Here is an 18,470-nt window from a genome sequence, read left to right on the forward strand (position 1 = left end):
TGGAGTCTCATTAGCTTTGGTTCTGACTTCAGTTGTCCTAGATTTTCACTCTTCCAAGTGAAAATTCTTGTTCTTTACCTCTATACATGTTGCTGCCTTTTTTCTGCTGCTGAAAGCCCAGTAGTCTTTCTCATGCTTTCACTGAGGATCCAGGAAAGTGGCAGTGTCTGAGGGTCCTGCAGGGTGACTCTGTTTACTGCTTGGACTCACTAGAGGTCAATTCTGACAGAGGGAACTGATTCATTGTTCATCTGTTCTAGGCTCACGAGAGCATCTGCCAAGGTGGCTAATCTGATTGTGTGCTTCCACTGACAGTGGTTATGGGTTTATTTTATAGTTCGTTGTCCGGATGCGTTAACTGATATTACAACCACAAGGCTCCCATGTCCCAGCCTAATACGCATTAAAAGCTGCAATTTATCACTTTCCTGCCCATAAGAAAATATGATCTGCTGAAAGACAGGCAACCTGGTATGTGGCTTCTTTAATCTTTGGGGGTTTGTCTTTAACTACATAAAAATAAATAAGGCAGCTTGGGCCTACACTTTATAACAAAGGAAACAAAACAATCAGAGGGCAGTGCCTAACTTATTCAAGATTGTGATCTCGTTTTTTCACCTTTAGGAATTGCTTTGTTCAGGTAATGTTTCTAACCAAAAGAAAACAAACCCTTCCTCTGTTGTCTCCCAGTCCCAAGTACCTGTTGTTATCTCTAGTGGTCCCTCCAGCAAAGTATCTGAATGCTCAAAGTGAAGGGGGAGTTCAGGAATTTACACTATAATCTCTATAAGAAAACCTCTGGTTACAGCAGTGACCTGCTTTTTTGGGTTAGTTACCATTACGTCAACCTCACAACACAAGGGGAACCACATAAATCCTTTGGGGCAAGGAGTTTTACTCTGTTTTCCATCACCCTGGTGCAGGACTGTTGCTTGTAGATGCTTTTCGCAGAGCGTAAAATGCCAATTAGAGAAAAATCAAGAAGTAGTCCCATGAAAATCTTGAGTAAAGGGTTGAATTTATCTCTCCTAAAGATTTCTTGAAGATGAAGTAGTCCTCTAACTGGACTCACCTCTTGTAAAATGTGGGAAGAGACAGTGATTATTGCAAAGTTGAAGCACATGCTGCTAACTGAGATGCAAGGAAGGAATAAACAATGACTTAATGCCATTCCTGTTTCACAGAGAGCCATAAATATGGGGAGAAAGTTGCTGAGTAAGGCACTACTGCAGCAAGTGGTAGAAATTAATCAAGAGGTAATGCCACTTTTATAGAGCAAAAAGGATTCGGTAACAGACTGACTGAGCAAAGAGGTGGGGCTGAGATCAACTGAATGGGAACAGACAATTTTGACACTAAAGTGGCCACTTCCAGTGCAACCAAATCCTACCAGTGAAAATTTATAAGTCGTCTTTTGTACGGAAGGGGTGAACAGTGGGAAGAACCTTATGCAGTTTGTGACTTCACAAACCTATGGTGAACTAACTACCAAAGAGGGATGCCAGTAGGAATGTGCCTTGGAGACACCTGAAAGAGAGAAAAATCAAGCAGAAAGCATTGCAGTCCAAGTTAACAGCATGGCCAGTATGCAGAAATGAAGTGGGTAGAAAAGGTGCCTTCAAATACTACATGTGGACCTCCTCTCTTCTGGATCTGACCAGGTGAAAAAGTCTCCGCAAAAGATTTTGAGCTTTCGTAAATTTTCTCATCTGAATTGGGAAGAAAAGTAAACATCAGAATATGCTGAAGATTCTAGTACACTTCACTGTGTAGACCAGATGAAACACTGGGTTTTAAACTGTGATTCATTTCAATCTTCATCTTTTTGATTTGCAAACTTTTTTCCTGTAAACTGAAGTAACTGAAACTGAGAAAATAACTTGAAATTTTTTCCAAATAGAAAGTGACAAAACCGACTATGTTAAGCAATTTCAAAATTGGCTTAAAAGCGTTTTAAATTGACAGTTTTCACATTAAAAAAAAAAAAAACTTTTGTAATGCAAGATATCATTTAGGGCAACTTTTCATTTTCTGACCACAGCCCAGGAATGCTTCACTACAGAATTTCCCAGCTCCCACTCCTGGCTGTTGTATTGCAACAAATCGTGTGGGCAGCCCACAGTACTCTCAGTCAATACCCGTCTGACCTGGCTGTGCCCTCCGCAGTACAGGCCAGCTGGGCATCTCTTCATGCCAGGGCTATTTTTAGTGGGCAGTGCTGCCAAGGCAGTATGAAAGGAGCTTCATCAGAAGGAAGCACCAGCCCTGTTTTTTCTTGTCAAACACATGTATAAATTTTCCATTAAAAATAAAAAAAAAAAAAAAGACATTTGCACAAAAAAAAACCTGGTTGTAAAACCATACAGGCTCCAATGACAGCAGTTTTTGCACTTTCCTCCTTAAGGTAGATGGCAACTAAACCAGTGTCTTAATTTTCTTCTCTTTCTGCCCCAGGGAGACAGAGGCACAACTACTGTTTTATTCCTGTTTTGGTCACTGGGACCTGTGCTAATTAAGTTGTAATGTTTCATTTGCTTCACTGGTAGTATTTCTCTCTTCCTTTTCCCAGGATTTAGTGACTTTACGAAGTGCAGGACAGGCAGTGAAGAACAAAGCCCACACAGCCTGTCAGATTCTCCTTATTCTTCCACTCACTGGTCAAGGTGTATCCCAAAGCCAGCCAGAGCTGGCTGCATCAGTGATATGCAATCTCATAGCCCAGCCCAAGTATAAATAACCCATTTGTGTTGCTCTTGGGAGGTTTTTGAGGATTATTCTCTGTATCCTGAAAAGAAGTGAAACCTAATGTCCTGGGAAAGTCTGGTGTGTGGGAAGGATGTCCCTGCCAGGTGGAGATGGGTGCAGCCAGGCCCTGAGGGGGTTAGAGAAATCTGTCAAAGGCAACTTCCCTTCCTAACTCCTGCCAAAGAGAAGGACATTCCGAGGAGAGTGACATTCCACCAGCACTTGACTGCCAGCAGCTGATATTTCACAGCATTTTTTCCACCTGTTTTAAAAGTGTAACCTCTCATCCAATAGAAATTTATCCCGTCTCAAATACGAACATGAAAATGGGAGGGAGAGCCCTGCCATGGTGGAGCATAACACCTCGATCACACCAGTAGGCTCTGTAGCATCATTTGCACAGTTTGAGATCTCTGTGCCTTCCCCTCCCAAGGGGACCCCATGGATTTGCACGTATAAGATAAAGGAGACTTCTGTATCCTTGTGTCTCACAAGTGGGGATTTTGTTGTGAGGGAGTCACAAGAACACAAACATAACCTGATAGTAACATTATGACAGGACTGGGAGATAAAAGGTTAGCTCGAGGCAGCATCATCAGCATAACTGCATGTACATAATTCCTTACAGGCACTTGCTCTTGCTTATAGTTAGAAATCACGACTTGTGAAGTCTGAAGTTTTCCCAGATGATCTGTGCCATATCTTCACTCTTCCCTCCTATCAGAAAGCCTGTAACAAATGTCTAACCTGATTTTTTAACTTGCTACAATTTAAGCTCATTGCTGGTCACATCCACCAAGGAAATCTGGACAGGAGAGTTCTCTCCTATTCTCTTTTTATCATTCTCTTTCTGTTTGTGAAGAGAGTTACTGTACTTATCTTCAGTCTCTTCTTCCTCAGACCGAATGCTCCTTTATTCAATCGTGCATCATAAATCATGTTTTCACAAAGAGGCCTATATTTTTTACTTTTTTTTTCTATTTCTCCTTCACATCTTTATCTTCTGTCTACCTGATACTTGATCTGTCCCCAACCCTTTACCATAATTTATTTAATTTATCTTAATTATCTTCTCTATCAATTTTGTGGTTTTGTAACAGGGCTAGTTCTGGAGTTCACGTTTCTTCTTATTCTGCTTTGCCTTCCGGCTTTTGCAAAGGATGATCTTAAAGTATTGAAACATTCTCTGCCTGGTTAGAGGAGAAGTGTGGACTGAGCACAGCTTTACCAGTCAGGAGCTCCTAAGCTTACCTGTCCAGCCCCAGGCAAGGCAGCTGACCCTGCTCTTGCTATGAGCTTCTTAAGGACTTGCACGATTTTTAAAAATATGGCAGTTTATTGCAAGAAATATAAAATAGACCTGGCACTAGTCTGAAAATTTGAGCTAGTCTTTAACAGGTCAAGGTCTCCTAAGCAGCTCCCATTTTTCTGGTCAGAGGCAGTCTTTAACATCACTTTAAAGAACCACTCCAGAAACAGAAAGCTTATATATAATTAGTTCTCACAGGCTTCACGGCTGTCATAAGGCTGAGGGATATAAAGATGAAACAGATTAAATGTTGTTACGTGTCTCACATCCAAAAACCCGTATTGTCAGTCTTAACATTGAAGAGTCCCTCTGAGCCAAGGGATGTCATAGGCAGCTGGGTTTTCTGTTTGTGGGGGTTTTAATGTCCTCATGCAGCTCATGGGTACATTGCCCAGTACTGGGCTGAAGCACATGCAGTGTCTTCTGAACCTGCGTGTCAGATTCTCCACCGCCAGCTGTGCACATTTAAAAGGCAAAGTTAATGATTTTAAGTTAATCTAGGGATCTTTATTTAGGTAACTCATTGCAAGATAATGAATTCATACAAAAATTTTCCTTTTGTTCATCAAAAATATACTGTGGAAGACAACTCTGGGTCTGGATATTGTTCTGTTCAGTGCAAAGGACAGATTGTTGACATTCCTGGGTAATTCTGCTCTCTGGCAAAGGAGTGCTTCTTATCAAGTGCTCTGATGTACAAGTGCCTGAGGGCCTGTTCACATGGGAAAATCCAGTGGCATTATTCATACCTCTGCGCTGCAGAATATGAGTACCCACATGGGAACTCAGCAAGGGTATAATTATTTTGCTCTAGAAAAGCCTGAAGTAGCTTTATGTAATTTCTCCCCAGAAAGTTAGCCATGGCACAGGTAATGCAATGCCCCAGAGAAAATGCATTTGGGGACATCAGAAAGGACTGCTTTGTTCAAAAGCAACTCTTTACTTATGTGACAACACACTTGCCTACTTGAGATCTCTTTTTTTATCATACAGAGCACTCTGTCCCTGTTTTAAAAAAACCCATCATTCTACAGAGAAATTTAAACAAGCACCATGCATGTATTGTCCACACCCACCAACCCACTTTTTTTAGTTATCAATAGTAGTTTTGCTGCAATTACTTACACTTTTCTTCTGTAAATGCATCCTCACTCTGAGCACCACTCTCAGACAGATGCAGTGTCTACAGCTCTTGGTAAGCGAACAGTGTGCTGAATTCTGATGGAGAGGGATAGTGCTAGCTCAGGAAAATAATCAAGAACAGAATCCAGGTAATGTAAAACAATTTCACACTTGATAGGATATTAACAGGATGTACTGCACCTGCAGCCATGAATTTCATTTGCATAGCAGAAAAGCAATCTCTGTGCTGTAAATGTACAGTGGGTAGGAGGGATGGCAGAGAGGCTGGCATGTGGCCTTTGCAGTCCTGCCTTTTGTGTCTACTCTGCCCTTTGCAGTTCTCGTTGAGTGACCTGAAGCAGGTGGTATAACTCGGAGAGAGATTTCAGAGTCCTCTGGTGCCCCACGGCGTCCACGTGCCCTGGCTGAGCACACTCCTGCACAGCTTTCTGCAGCTGCAGCTGCAGGGGGAGGGAAACCAACGGTCCTCTGAGATTTGGGGAAAACCAGTGACGGAATATTTTGTCACAAATTACCTGAGAAAAGGAAAAAGAGCAGATTGTTGTAGCTATGACTAGTGCCCTGCTGTTTCCCTGGGACTGTAACAAAATGTCGCCTGAATCCAAAATACTCCTAGTCATTCAAAGAGGAAGGCATAAAAAAGGAGCATCCGCAAGGGCTACACTCTAGCTGAGAAATACCCCTCCTTCCCAGATTGCTCCTGCACTTCACAAATCTTATGAATGGCTGAGGAAGCTGAGGTTGTTTAGCCTGCAGAAAAGGATGCTGAGGGAGGACCTTATCACTCTCTACAACTACCTCAGAGGAGGCTGTAGTGAGGCATGAGTTGGTCTCTACTCCCAAGTGACAAGCAATATGATAAGGGGAAACGGCCTCAAGCTGTGCCAGGGGAGGTTTAGGTTGGATATTAGGAGAAATTTCTTTACTAAAATGGTTGCCAAACATTGGAACAGGCTTCCCAGAGAATTGGATGCGTCACCATCCCAGGAGGTATTTAGAAGATATATAGATGTGGCACTTAGGGACATGATTTAGTGGTGGACTTGGCAGTGCTGGGTTAATGGTTAGACTCAATGATCTTAAAGGTCTTTTCCAACCTAAACAATTTTATGATTCTGCATAACAAGTGGTGAGGGTAAAGGAGTGGGAGAAGGAAGCAAAAGGCCAACAAGCTACACTCCCCAAGCCTCTCTGTTGTGTTGGTGCCTCCCAAGTTCATCAAGTCCAACTGTCAGTGCAGTACTGCCAAGTTCACCACTAAACCATGTCCCTAAATGCCACATCTAAAAGTTTTTTGAACACTTCCAGGGATGATGATTCCACCACTTCTCTGGACAGCTGGTGCAATATCTGGCCACCCTTTCAGTAAAGGAATTTTTCTTAACATCCAAACGAAACCTCTCCTGGTGCAACTTCCCGTCATTTCCTCTTGTCCTATCTCTTATTACCCCAGAAAAGAGGCTGACCCCCAACTCATTACAGCCTCCTTTCAGGTAGTTGTAAAGAGCAATAGGATGTCCTTGAGCCTCCTTTTCTCCAGGCTAAACAACCCGAGCTCCCTCAGCCGCTCCTCATAACACTTGTTCTACAGGCCCTTCACAGGCTCTGTTGCCTTTCTCTGGACTTGCTCCAGCACCTTAACATCTTTCCTGAACTGAGGAGCCCAGAACTGAACACAGCATTTGAGGTGTAACTTGAGGATGTGTCTTTACTATCAGTGGAGGTGGCAATGCTAATCCCCTGCCCCTACTTCACTGTCCTGTCTGAGGCATTGGGCTAGCAGCTACACAAAAACATGGCAAATAAGCACTGGTGAATAGAAAGAGCTGTCTGTGTGCCCCAAGATGAGATTTCTGAACAGGACTGATACTTACTGGGAAGCATTTAAAAACCTGACTGTCTTCATCTCACAGTCTCCTAGTACATACCATGCATTTTACTGTCAATGTGATTTTAAAAGAAAGGGATGCATAAAACAGCTGTGTCTACTCACTTGCAAGTTGTTATTGGCTCTCTGTGCTCCACATTTTCTGATTTTCAGATTGCATTTTGAAAAGCAATCAAAAAAATTACAATCTTCATCTCCTGTGCAATTCTGTTCAAGGATGTCCCTCATTTTGGGTTCAAAAAAGGCCATATCCACATCAATGGCCACCACCTGTGGATCAAAACAACCCATGAGATCTGGCACAGCACAGATTGTAGGACAGGGCTGAGCAGGCGTTCTTTGCTGCTTGCTTCTGGAAATGTTGTGCAAGAGCATCTGCAGTGAGGAACTGGGATCAAAATAAAAGGGCGTTATTTCACTTAACTGAGCCACACTAGCCTTATAAATACCACTTTTTAAACAAAAACAGCCAAAGTTTATGACACCAGGAATGGGCAAATTATTTGTGGGCAGTATGCATCACTCGGGTCAGTTGGATTGATTTGCTTTAAACTGGAACTATTAATCACGAAAACTGATTTACTTGCTGGTACAGCATATGCAGGCGGCACCTCAAGCTTTTAATTACATGATGGTGCACGGTTATCCATGGGCCAGATGTCATCACTTCACGACTCAGCATTCAGACTAAACCCCTGACTCTGCCTCTGTGGAGGGGAGCAGCGGCACACCTAGGGTCAGCTGAACCTGTACTGCTCCAGCAAACCTGCCCCTGCGTTCGGTGGGTTTGAGTCTGTTCAGCTGTAGAAAGAGATCCCTGACTTTGCTGAAATCTGGTTCTGGCTTTGCCCAGTCCTGTTTTCCATGGTTTGACACACTTATTGTGCACAATTCTTGTTCGGATTGTCCAGAAATACGTCCCATAGCAGAGTCCAGCCAGAAGCTGGTCACAGCAGAAAAACCATGACTGAAGGGATCATTCATTCTTCTCAACCTGACACAAGGCTCACAAAAGCAGTGAATACACAGCACAAAGTGGTTTGCAGAACTGCTGCCTGTGCTGGGGATGACACCACTCTGGGAGCAGAGGACTGTAGTCCCAGTTTCCACCAGTGTCACTCCATCCATGAATGCTTCACTTGAAAAAATCCCAGCAATAAAGAGGGAAAGGAATCCACTAAGGGGATGGCAGCTGCTTGATGTGAGACAAGCTGTGGGTGACCACGGGGAAAGCAGCCTGCTTCCAGAGTTGTCATGGATGTGCATTCAGTCAATGTTCACAGCTGCTTTTCACACTTTACAGTCAGGATTGGGGATGCTCCCTGGCAGCATCTGACACACATTTTCAATGAGGAAAATATCTGGAACCTGGGCAAAGCAGAGTTACTTGGGCTCAAATGGTAGTGTCATTTTTAAGATTCAACCACCCAAATAACAGGGGAAGCTGAACTGTGTGACAGGAACAGCAACTTTATCAACACTAGGAACTAAAGATATCTGTTTTGGTAGGAGACCAAATAAACCTTCCACAGGCAGAAAAAGAACATGGTCTAATCTTCATTTTATTCTAGTCCTTTTTCCCCAGGGAAAAATCCTGAAGAAATGAGGCATTGCTTAAAAACTCAACTATTTTTAGGCTTTTTGGAGCTTTATGATGGTGACATAGCCTAAGGAATTTCACACATTTGAACAGGCAAATCTTTTTCCCTTTTCTTCTTTACTTCCTTAAGCTTTCTGCTGTTTTGCTGTCCAGTTCTTTGGAGAAGAGACAATGAAAGCAGTGCAGGGTTTCCCCAGTCCTAGAGTTGCTGCATCAGCTCCCAGGTGGTGTCTTTGCCAGCACTGAGTACATTTGACAATTTGATCTATTGGTCTGCTAGGAAAGCCAGCCCTGGTTCCCAAACACAGAGCTGCCAAAGGGTTCAGTGGCTTCACTGAAGTTTATCTACTACAAAAATGTAACATAGGCATCCAGCCAGTCCCCGTGAAAACAGATCTGGGTGACACTCTACCTATGAACGACTGCATTTTGGTGGGGTTTGTTATGATTGTAACTGATAAAGAAGGTATCTCAGGAATTGCAGGAAGGACCCAACTTGGCTGCTGACCTGATTTAAAGTCATGTTTAAGGTGCTGTAACCTTTCCAGTTCTCTTTGAAGTGCTGGTAAAAGAGGAAGCTCTCCCAGACCACTGTGCATTCACCCAAAACCTCCTTCTAACTCTGCACCTTATGGTAGCTCCATGGCAGCTTAAAATTCTCCTGGATGATCTACCAGGCAGTGATTTCTCCTCTCTGTGCTGCACGAGAGCAAGCGAAGGCTGGAGTGAGCACTGGAGGCTTATCCCCTCAAATAATCCTCAAAGTGAAACTATTGCACTCCAGGCAATTTCTTCAAGCTTTAGAGGTCTCATTACTCCAATAAGGAAGAGTGATACTATTATGGGTTTTATTATTTTCCTACACAGAGTACAAGAAACCAGCAAGTGAAAAAATAGCTTAAAACAAACATAAGGGGCAAAAAAGAGACTGCCTTACTGTGTTCCCATTCTGCAACTGATTGGTAAAACTACATAGAATTTCTGCTTCCTCCATCACTGATTAGAAACTCTCTGTCCTGTCCACCATCCCTTGTCCCTCCCCCCATCCTCAGCTGTCTGACTGTATCTCCTGTTTCTGGGCCTGGTGGGGCGATACCACCAAGTTATAAGTAACGTACAACTGGGAGAGCTGTGTGTGAGCAGCAATTCACTTTTTCTTAATTAATTCTCCTAGGAAATATTAAATTATCATATTTACCCATACGAGAAAATGTCTGTTGTCTCTTTGGACTCCAGAAGATCCTTTGGACTCACTGGAAGATCCTGGCAAAGCAAGACTTACCAAAAGGACTCATAAGGGAAGACATATCCAGGATTCTTCCTCTTTTCCTAAATGAAATCTCTTTTCCTGTAAGTAGGCTGTAAAACAGATGCTGTGGTGTGTGCTCAGCCACAGGCACCCATAGCCCTGTGAAACTGAGAAAGCTGGGCAAAGCCTGTCTGGAGGAATCCCTGCTGTACCTCGCGTTGCCCAAATACTGGTACAGCTTGTTTTAGTTTCTTGCTGTAGCTCATCACTCGTTCCCTACTCAGCTGCTGTATTGCACCTGAATAAACAATGGGAGGGGAGAGAAGAGTGAAGGGGAAGCACTCTAATTGCTCCTAATGGCTCCATGTTTAGGCAATGTTTGTCCAGTACTCTGAAGATACAAGTGTTATATCAACACTCAGTGAGTACCAAAACCAGTATTAAAGTCCCTGAAAATGCTTTCTATTCACCAAGAGTGCAGAAACTCCACTGATGTCACTGCAAATTGGTGTTCAAACACTTACTCACTGCACAGTGCCTCGTCTGTAGACACAATTCCAGCTAAAATCAGAGGAATTTCAGTCCACAGAAGAATGCAAGATACACGCAGCAATGTGGTGCTGAGCTATGTCACTATTTCGAAAACATGCATAGCTATTCAGGTCTGAGTTACAGCTGTGCAAGGAAAAGTCAAAGAGTAACAGTAGCAGGGAGTTTCCTGTCGCTGTCCTTGGATAGTTTCCAGACCAGGTAAGCTGAACATTGAAACACAAATGTGCGTGCTTGGATGTGGGGAGTTCCAGTTGTGTCAGACTAGGGAATCCAGCCTTTTGAGTTTTCAAATTCAAAACAGTTTTTTTCCTTTCAGCATCACTACCAGAAATAGTTGCCATGAATCAAATTACAGCTTCATTTACAGCTTTTGAGATCCCCTTGCCTTCAAGAGGCATCCCTCACCACATCCAAGGGACCCTGTCAGTACCAGTGCCTTTGAGGAGGTGAAACAGAACAGAAGTGAGCAAGCAATTCTCAAAACAAACAGCAGGATTTAGTGCTCTGAAACGTGGCTGTACACATTACAAAGAAGAAAAGCAGTAGAGGATCTCCCCTGTTGCTTGTAAATGCATTGGTTTTGCAGAAACTTGGCCAAAAGCTGTACGAGGAGGGAAATGTCATTTTTACACAGCCACTTTCAGACTAGAATTTGACCTCACATTGCTGCAACATCATCCCAAAGACGTAACTTACCGTAAGATCATGCCTGATAGCGAAGTTTTCGGGTTTAATGTCACACAGGTGAAGTCGGTGAGAGAAATCATTATCAAAATGCTGCACCATGTCCAGAAAGCTGAGTGCAATGTCAGTGATGGCTCTTACCCTGCTTTTGTGTCCGGTAAGGGAGGGACCAATCATGTTTTCCAAGGGAAAAAGAGTTTTGTGCCAGGCATGTCCAGCTGTGAGGTACTCCACAGCGTAAAAGTGTCCACAAGAGCCAATAATTCGTAGCACGTGTTTGCTGAAGTCCTGCAGCAAACTGAAGTAGATATATTCTTCCTGCTGGAGCAAGGACCACATGCTGGCCACCTGTGCTTTCCAATGTGGTCCCTTTTTCCTTGTCCACAGGGGCCCCATGGTGCTGTTAGACAGTTCTAGCCCCAGGGCATTTTTGACCTCCAAAGCCACCATCAGCAGAAGCTCTGCTTCAGGTATGTCCTGCGTTTCCACCTCCTCCAGCATACTGAGGTGTTGGTAGCTGGAAAAGACTTCTTTTTTGGATTTCAGTATGATGGGCTGGCCTCTCCAATCGGCCTGAATGACCTTCTTACCTCTGTCATAGTAAAGGCAGTGTTTGTACACCAGCTTCTGTGCCACGCACAGGTCTTCGCAGAGGTCTCCAGTCAGGGCTCCGCTGCTGTAGTCAAGACACTGGAGTGAAAGAGCAGAATATTCATAGCAGAACCATGTGCACATGGACCACGTAGAAGAAAGACAAACAATGAGCAACAATCCTAAGCTCTAGAGGTTTGCGGCAGCCGTGGAACCGCAAACACACACCTTCTACGACCGCTGGGTCGTTCAATTGTAACTACTGTGTTAAAGGGTAAGAGATAAAATGCAGCTACGTTAAAATCTACATTTACTGCACAACTACTTCTAAAATCTAAAAAAATTAAAAAATCAAAAACTCTAAGGCAACACAGTGGTTTTTCAGAAGCCTCTAGAGACTTTTTTCTAGTGAAGCCTTGCTTCGAAACAGGGATTCTTGGGATGGTAAAGGATGGGATTTTCAGGAGCAAGGAAATGGATTAAATGACCTGTTACTCTGAAGTGTTTTACACATATGAGCTCAGTGAGACAAACTTTAAATATACGTGGCTGTGCCACATGCAATTATGGACTGTAACACCTTAAGGCACAGGAGGTAACTTCCAGAGTAATGCAGGCGTTCTCCGGAAGGTTCAGGGGAGCAGAACTTAGACATCCCCACTTAAACTACAGGAAAATACATGGGTAGCTGGATTTCTGGGATCTTCCACAGCCCTGCATGTTTTAGCCTAGCACTCAACATGCCCTGAACGAAGCTGTCACAACCTTCTCCTGCACTACCACGAAACACAGAGGTTGTGCTCAATGCCCTTTGGACCAAGAACTTCCAGAATTTTAAAATATATAATGTATTTATTATTAAAACAATAATCTGCAGAACAAACTGACTTTTCAGGTTTTACATGTAATTATCAGTAGTGAAATTTTAGTATTAATTGCTTCAATACTTTTTTTTTTAATTGTAAAGTAATAAGCCCATCAAACAAGGAACTGCTGCTTGATAGTGAAGTGGTCATTGCAAATTCATACAAGAACTGCAAGGATTCCCTCACCAGTCCTTCCCTCAATCCACAGTTGTTTCCATGATATCATTTCCAAAAGTGGAGGCAGTTGATACATTCCTATGGACATTCAGAAGTGCAGCTGTAGGGACTGCTTTGGGTGAATCAGTAGAGGGGATGATCAGAGGTCTCTGGTGAAGGGGAATAGATGAGGTGGTGTAGAAAGCCAAACATCTGGGAGGCAGCTTGACGGTGTCAGCCGCCTTCACTGCTTTCTGGCATTTGAGCCTTAATTTAAACAAGTTGGCAGGTCCCCCTGCACATGGAGAATTTGCAGTGGCTGCCTGAGCCCCACCACACTTGTGACTTGCTGTTACATACACAAAGAACACGATCATAACATTCAAGTAAATTATTTTCTTCGGACAGTCTATGAGGTGTGTACACCAGAGGAATACGTTCTGATGCCAAGCAACATTTAGAGTTCAACCTTAAACAACACGCTGGGGAATGGGTGGAGGATTAAGTCCAAAATCCAAGAATGGTGATAAATTGACTGAAACAGCTCACTGAGGGCAGTTCAGACAGGCCAAATAAAATTTATTTCTATTTTGATGTTCTCCCAGGCCAAATGAGAACAGTCACTGCCAGCAAGGAGAGCCAGGTAGGCAAACTCTTGCATGAATGTCCTGACCCTGAGTCCACACATGTGAAACACACACACATCTGCATTGACATCCACATCAGGATGGCCAAGCAGACTCACTGAGTGTCTGCAGACCTCAGAGCATGCAGATCAATGCTCCTGCTTTCGAAAATCTACTCCTATGAATTCAATACAATTTTAGTCTACCTTTTTTAATAGGAAATATAGTTTTCTTAGCAAAAGTAGTTTAGCAGTTCTTACCATCTGGAACTCCAAGCAATTTTAGAAAGAAAATTACAAACAGAAGGAATTTTTGGGATTTTCTTTGGATTGTAAGTATAAGCACGTTTATAACTCTATTGAGAGACCACAACCTAACTCTCTTCTGCTACAGTATGAGAATTTAGGACTTAGTCATGTAATTGGGTTCATGTGGGTGAACATTTGCCCCTGTGGACAATTTTACTGTGGTCCATCAAATTCAGTCTTAGAGGGTCCACATGCATGGACCTCTTGCATCTAGAACACATGTCCATCACCTGTAGTCAAACACATAAATGTGTAGCTTATTTTTCTTGCACTGACATCATGTCATTCTTAATGGCATTCATGAGAAAAAATAGTTGTGGGAAAAGCAGTCTCACATTTCACAGACATAGGAGAAAAGTCCTTTTTGAACCTGGTTGCTGTTTAGGACTTGTCTGCTGTTTTTTCAGTTTAACCTATAAATCTTTTATTATTAACCTAGTATCTGACAAAGAATGTCTGAATCATAATCTTCTTTACAATGACCTTGTGCAGTATTTTGCAAACTGGGATATGTGGAAGAAAACTTGATCAAGGAGTTCATGGTCTCACAGTGATGAAACACAGAGCAGCCTTCCAGATGTAACATTCTCTACTGGTCACCAAAGCAAGCAAGGATTTCAAAAAGGCTCCCTCAAGTAAGCAGTCAAGAAGTTTGAACAATTTTCTATCATCAGCCTTTTAGGTATAGTCTGCACTGGTATTTCATCTTGAAGCAATTATTTGACCCTTACATCCTTTCCAAAGACATAGTTTTACAGTACAATCTTCCATCATATTGGCATAGCTTGTACTATTGTGCTCCCCAGTGTATTAGCTTGCATTTTACAGTATTAAAACACATTCTGGTGGATTGAAAACATTTAACCAGGTGATACAGATTTATTATTTACTAACCCAGGAACCTTTGCACTAACTGCAAACTTCACTACACAAGATTGTAATTCATCACGGTGATGGCTGATAAAAAGAATCATCAATTCGCCCAGGGAAATCTTTCAGAAATGGTCCTCCATGCTGCCACCCCTGTCTTAACAACTGCATTTTGAGATCTGTCAATGAGACAGTTTTAAATCCACCTAATGATTGCCCTCTTAATGCCACTAAGTGCCAGATTTTTAAAACTAAAATATTAATGTTATACTAAGCCAAAGTCCTTGTAGAGAAGCAGCTGTACTACAGAAAAATGCAAACACAAGCATGGTTTGGATTTACTAGTATGTTTCTGATTAAAATTGACTCCACAATTTTTAATGCCCTTAGTGCACTTATCAAGATAAGTTCAAAAAAACCTGGGTTTAAATTAATGTAAAAACTTAAATTAATGTAAACCCTGCTGAGGACTTATATAAATTTAAATAACTCACTGTTCCACCATCAGAGACCTGAGACTGATGTTCTGCCTTGTTAGCTAGTACTTCTCCTGTGTAAATGCAATACTGAGCCAGGTTTGGAAGGCATCAAAATAAATTGATTTCTCCAGAGGAAACAGAAATTGATTGCTATGATTTAGTGTGTTCAGTGTAAATGAAGATGACATTGGCATTAGGAAAGAGTGTTTTGTGGTTTTTTTTTGAGAGAGAGTTCAAGATGGTCCCCGCAAAATGCCTTGTGGTACTTCTGCCTTCTCAGTGCAGTACACATCTGCACAGATGTACATCTTACTCAGAATAAGGAAATAAATCATTTGGAAATGCCACTTGCCAGGGCATTTTCACTGACTTGCTTAAAATAGCTCACCTAATCTTCTACTGAAAATACAACAGATAACTAGTAAGACGGTTTTTCTTAGAGGCTGATTTTTGCATAATAAAAGGTGTGAGCCTCAAATTATCAGGTTATTTGTTTCGTAGATAACTGCGCTTTTATAACTTCAAAACTCATGGATTGCTCAGAAGATGTAGAAAGACTTATTTTGGGGCCAATGAAAATGAGCTCATTTTCTAATTATTCCATTAGAAGGACAATGTCTTTCTAACATCATCTGGGAAAACTATTGCTTTACAAACCTTAAAGACAGTACTGAAGACTTACCTACAGAGATAGACGAGCACAGCAACCTCAGCTACTCTTCCTTATGGAAGGAGGGTCTGTAACTGAGTTGTCACTCAGTGAATGGAGACAACTTTCCAAGCTTGCGCTTGAAATCTGATCCCTGCCGGGGCTTTTGAAGGCATGCCTAACCCTCTCCAAACTGAAGAACAGCAACAAGTCTCTGTCCATCTCTTTACTTGCGAGTGCGATGGCAGAGACCTGGACCTCCCTGAGTTTGGCAGCTCCGTGCTCCACCATATCTCAGTGATCTTCCCAACCACATAAGAAGGAGGCAGGAATCATTCCTTCAGCTGCAAAGCTGAGCTCAGCTGTACTTCAAGCTGGCTGCTGGGGTAAAGAAACTGGAACTCACTGCCGTTAAAAACACTGTTAGGAGTGCTGCCTATACTTGTACTTCCTTTATTATGCAGAATTAAGGAAATCTATGATCAGTTTTTGCTTGCTGGCAGTAATAGATTATTTAATTCCCATTAGGATTCCTCCCTTCCCACCTAACCGTTGGCAGTACAGATACACTAATTAAGAAACAAATCTAAACTCAAAGCATTAACCCAAGCTGCTTCTCTTCTCAAAGTGTTTCCTACACAATCCTAAATCCCTTTATTACTATTTTTAAGGGAAATTTTAATGAATATTTTTTTCTTGAATTTTGAATAATCGCACCTTTACACGCCAGCCGCCGCCAAACATACAGAGGGCGATACAAGCTGCCTGGCACTTTTGAAATACGACTTTTGCCTAAACACGTTTTCGGCTAAAAACAAAACAAAACAAAACAAAAACACCCGGAGGAAGGTTACCCTCGCTCCGGAGCGTGCGGCACGCCGAGCTGCCCTTTCCAAAGTGCTTGGGCAGCTCACCCGCATCCCACGCCCGGGATCCGGCCCGCCGCCTGCACCTGACCTCGCCTCGGGGAGGGAAGCAAGGAGGGAGGGAAAGAGGGAGGGAAGGAGGAAAGGAGATGAGGAGGCAGCCGCCCGCCCGTGCGCACCGTGGGGCGCCGGTGATGCGGCACCTCCGGCGGCCGGGGCAGGGCAGGGGCGGCGCGGCCGGCAGCGGGTGCTCGGCTCGGGGCAGCCCCGACGGACCGCCGGCGCCCCGTCCTGCCGGGCATTGCCCCGCGTCCCGCCGGGGCACGTACCAGCCTGGCCAGGATCCGGTGGCTTTTCTCGTCCGTGCAGCGCTCGGAGAAGACGCTCCTGTGGAGGAGGAACAGCGCGGCGCTCACCACCACCCAGCAGGCAGCCCAGAGGAGGAGCAGCAGCAGGGCGCATCGCCGCCAGATTTTGAGCCGCAGCCGCTTTAAGCCCGGGATGCCCCTCATCGTCGCGCCGGGACCGGGCTGGCGTGGCCGCTTCAGCTGCTGCGGCCCCGAGCGGGCGGCGCTGGGGGCCGGGGGCTCCGCGCTGCGCCCCCCGCACGCCCGTCCCGCTGCCCGCCCGCGCCCATCGCCCGGCGCCCCCCGCACCGCCGCCGGGATGCGCGTCCCCGCTCCCGCCGGCTCCGCTCCCGCCCCCTCCCCGGGCCGGGGCTGCCCTGGCGGAGCCCGGAGCGCCCCTTTTGAATTTAAGCCACGTAGTTCCGCCGGCTTTTGTCTGCGCTCCCCTGTGCCAAGCGGCCCCTGCAGCCACTTGGCGGCTGCTGCCCGCGCCCCCCGCCTCTCCTCTCCGAGTTTCTCACCCGAGAATAAAAGGGGTTTGACGGGTGATGGATGCTGCTGTGGGAATTCGTTCCCATCCAGGCGGCTGCCCGACGCTTTGAAACAGGCAGCCTGGAGACGGACGGGTCCCTCTTGTGAAAGCTTCGCCTCCTTACAAATGGGGAAAGAAAAAGTTGTTCATTCTAGAGTAACTTCTCCAGTTTTATCCTCCCGGAGCTAATGGAGGAAGAGAGAGAAGGGTCTCAGGTGCCCACACAGTAACGCAGTCCCCCGCGCCTCCACGATTCCCCCAAAGCTCCCACAGCCTCTCCTTCCCGGCCGTGGGTGCAGGCTGGCTCCTGCCCATCACCCCCGTGTCCCGGTCACCTCGGCGGCCGGCGGGGAATGCCAGCGGAGCCGCCCAGCAGAATGCTTCGCCAAAAGAGGGCAGCGTGTACTTGGTCCAAGGGTGTTGTAGGGATAGATTGTCTCCGTACCACCCGGCAGAGAGAGTACCTGTGACTCTGTTTAAGGAGGGGTCAGCACCATGCGACAGCCCCTAATATATTTGACTTCGTTAAGGTTTCTAAGGGATCAAAGACACAGATGTTTATTCCTGTGGAGCAAGCAAGATCTTGACGTTCTTTCCTCCCTCCAGGTGCAGATGTTCACTGTCTCTATATAGACCACCATATTCGTTTTTTCACCCTTGACTGCCACTTGACAGCACCTCACCATCACTGTTTTCAGTGTGAAAATTAATATACTTAAGTACAGCCCAAAGTAATAAGGGTATCTGCTTCAAGTTTACTGTCAGACATGATGAAAAAGGAACATGTTCATTTTTCTTTCCCTTTACGAATGGTTACCTCAGGCTACTTGCAATCCCATAGCTGGAAGATGAATTGTAGTTAATGAAAACACCCTGAGGATAAGTTGTTTATCCCAAATTAGTAACAATAGCAGAATATGGCCCATGAATGGAGTAATGCATAATAATTCAATAGACTTATTTTAATCAGTAAGTTGCTCTGGTGCACATTTTGTCAGTAAACTAATGTT

General features: G+C 44.3%; 1 protein-coding gene across 2 annotated transcripts; it reads right to left on the reverse strand.

The window, feature by feature from the left end:
• Positions 1 to 2,345: 2,345 nt before the first annotated feature.
• DIPK1C (divergent protein kinase domain 1C) lies at positions 2,346 to 17,097 on the reverse strand. 2 transcript variants are annotated; one of them, XR_007629678.1, is made up of 5 exons: positions 16,911 to 17,097; positions 11,183 to 11,860; positions 7,191 to 7,355; positions 5,180 to 5,712; positions 2,346 to 4,509 (listed from the first exon to the last, which is right to left on the reverse strand). XR_007629678.1 is itself a non-coding variant. In XM_050321262.1 (4 exons), exons 1-4 carry the CDS (start codon positions 17,091 to 17,093, stop codon positions 5,497 to 5,499), a joined length of 1,242 nt encoding a protein of 413 aa, XP_050177219.1. In that variant the 5' UTR covers positions 17,094 to 17,097; the 3' UTR covers positions 4,527 to 5,496. The 2 variants fall into 2 exon arrangements, 1 of the variants encoding a protein (XP_050177219.1); XM_050321262.1 differs by lacking the exon at positions 2,346 to 4,509 and having other exon boundaries at positions 4,527 to 5,712.
• Between the last annotated feature and the right edge of the window lie 1,373 nt (positions 17,098 to 18,470).

This window comes from Myiozetetes cayanensis, unplaced genomic scaffold (assembly GCF_022539395.1).
Source record: "Myiozetetes cayanensis isolate MyiCay16 unplaced genomic scaffold, myiCay2020 scf1, whole genome shotgun sequence".
Lineage (NCBI taxonomy): Eukaryota > Metazoa > Chordata > Aves > Passeriformes > Tyrannidae > Myiozetetes > Myiozetetes cayanensis.

Excerpts from the sequence above, each read along its gene's own strand:
- DIPK1C (XM_050321262.1), bottom strand. The coding sequence starts at position 17,093 with ATGAGGGGCATCCCGGGCTTAAAGCGGCTGCGGCTCAAAATCTGGCGG. Across the intron at positions 11,861-16,910 it reads ACCGGATCCTGGCCAGGCTG|TGTCTTGACTACAGCAGCGG; the intron begins GTACGTGCCCCG and ends CTTTCACTCCAG. Across the intron at positions 7,356-11,182 it reads CTATCAGGCATGATCTTACG|GTGGTGGCCATTGATGTGGA; the intron begins GTAAGTTACGTC and ends TTTGATCCACAG.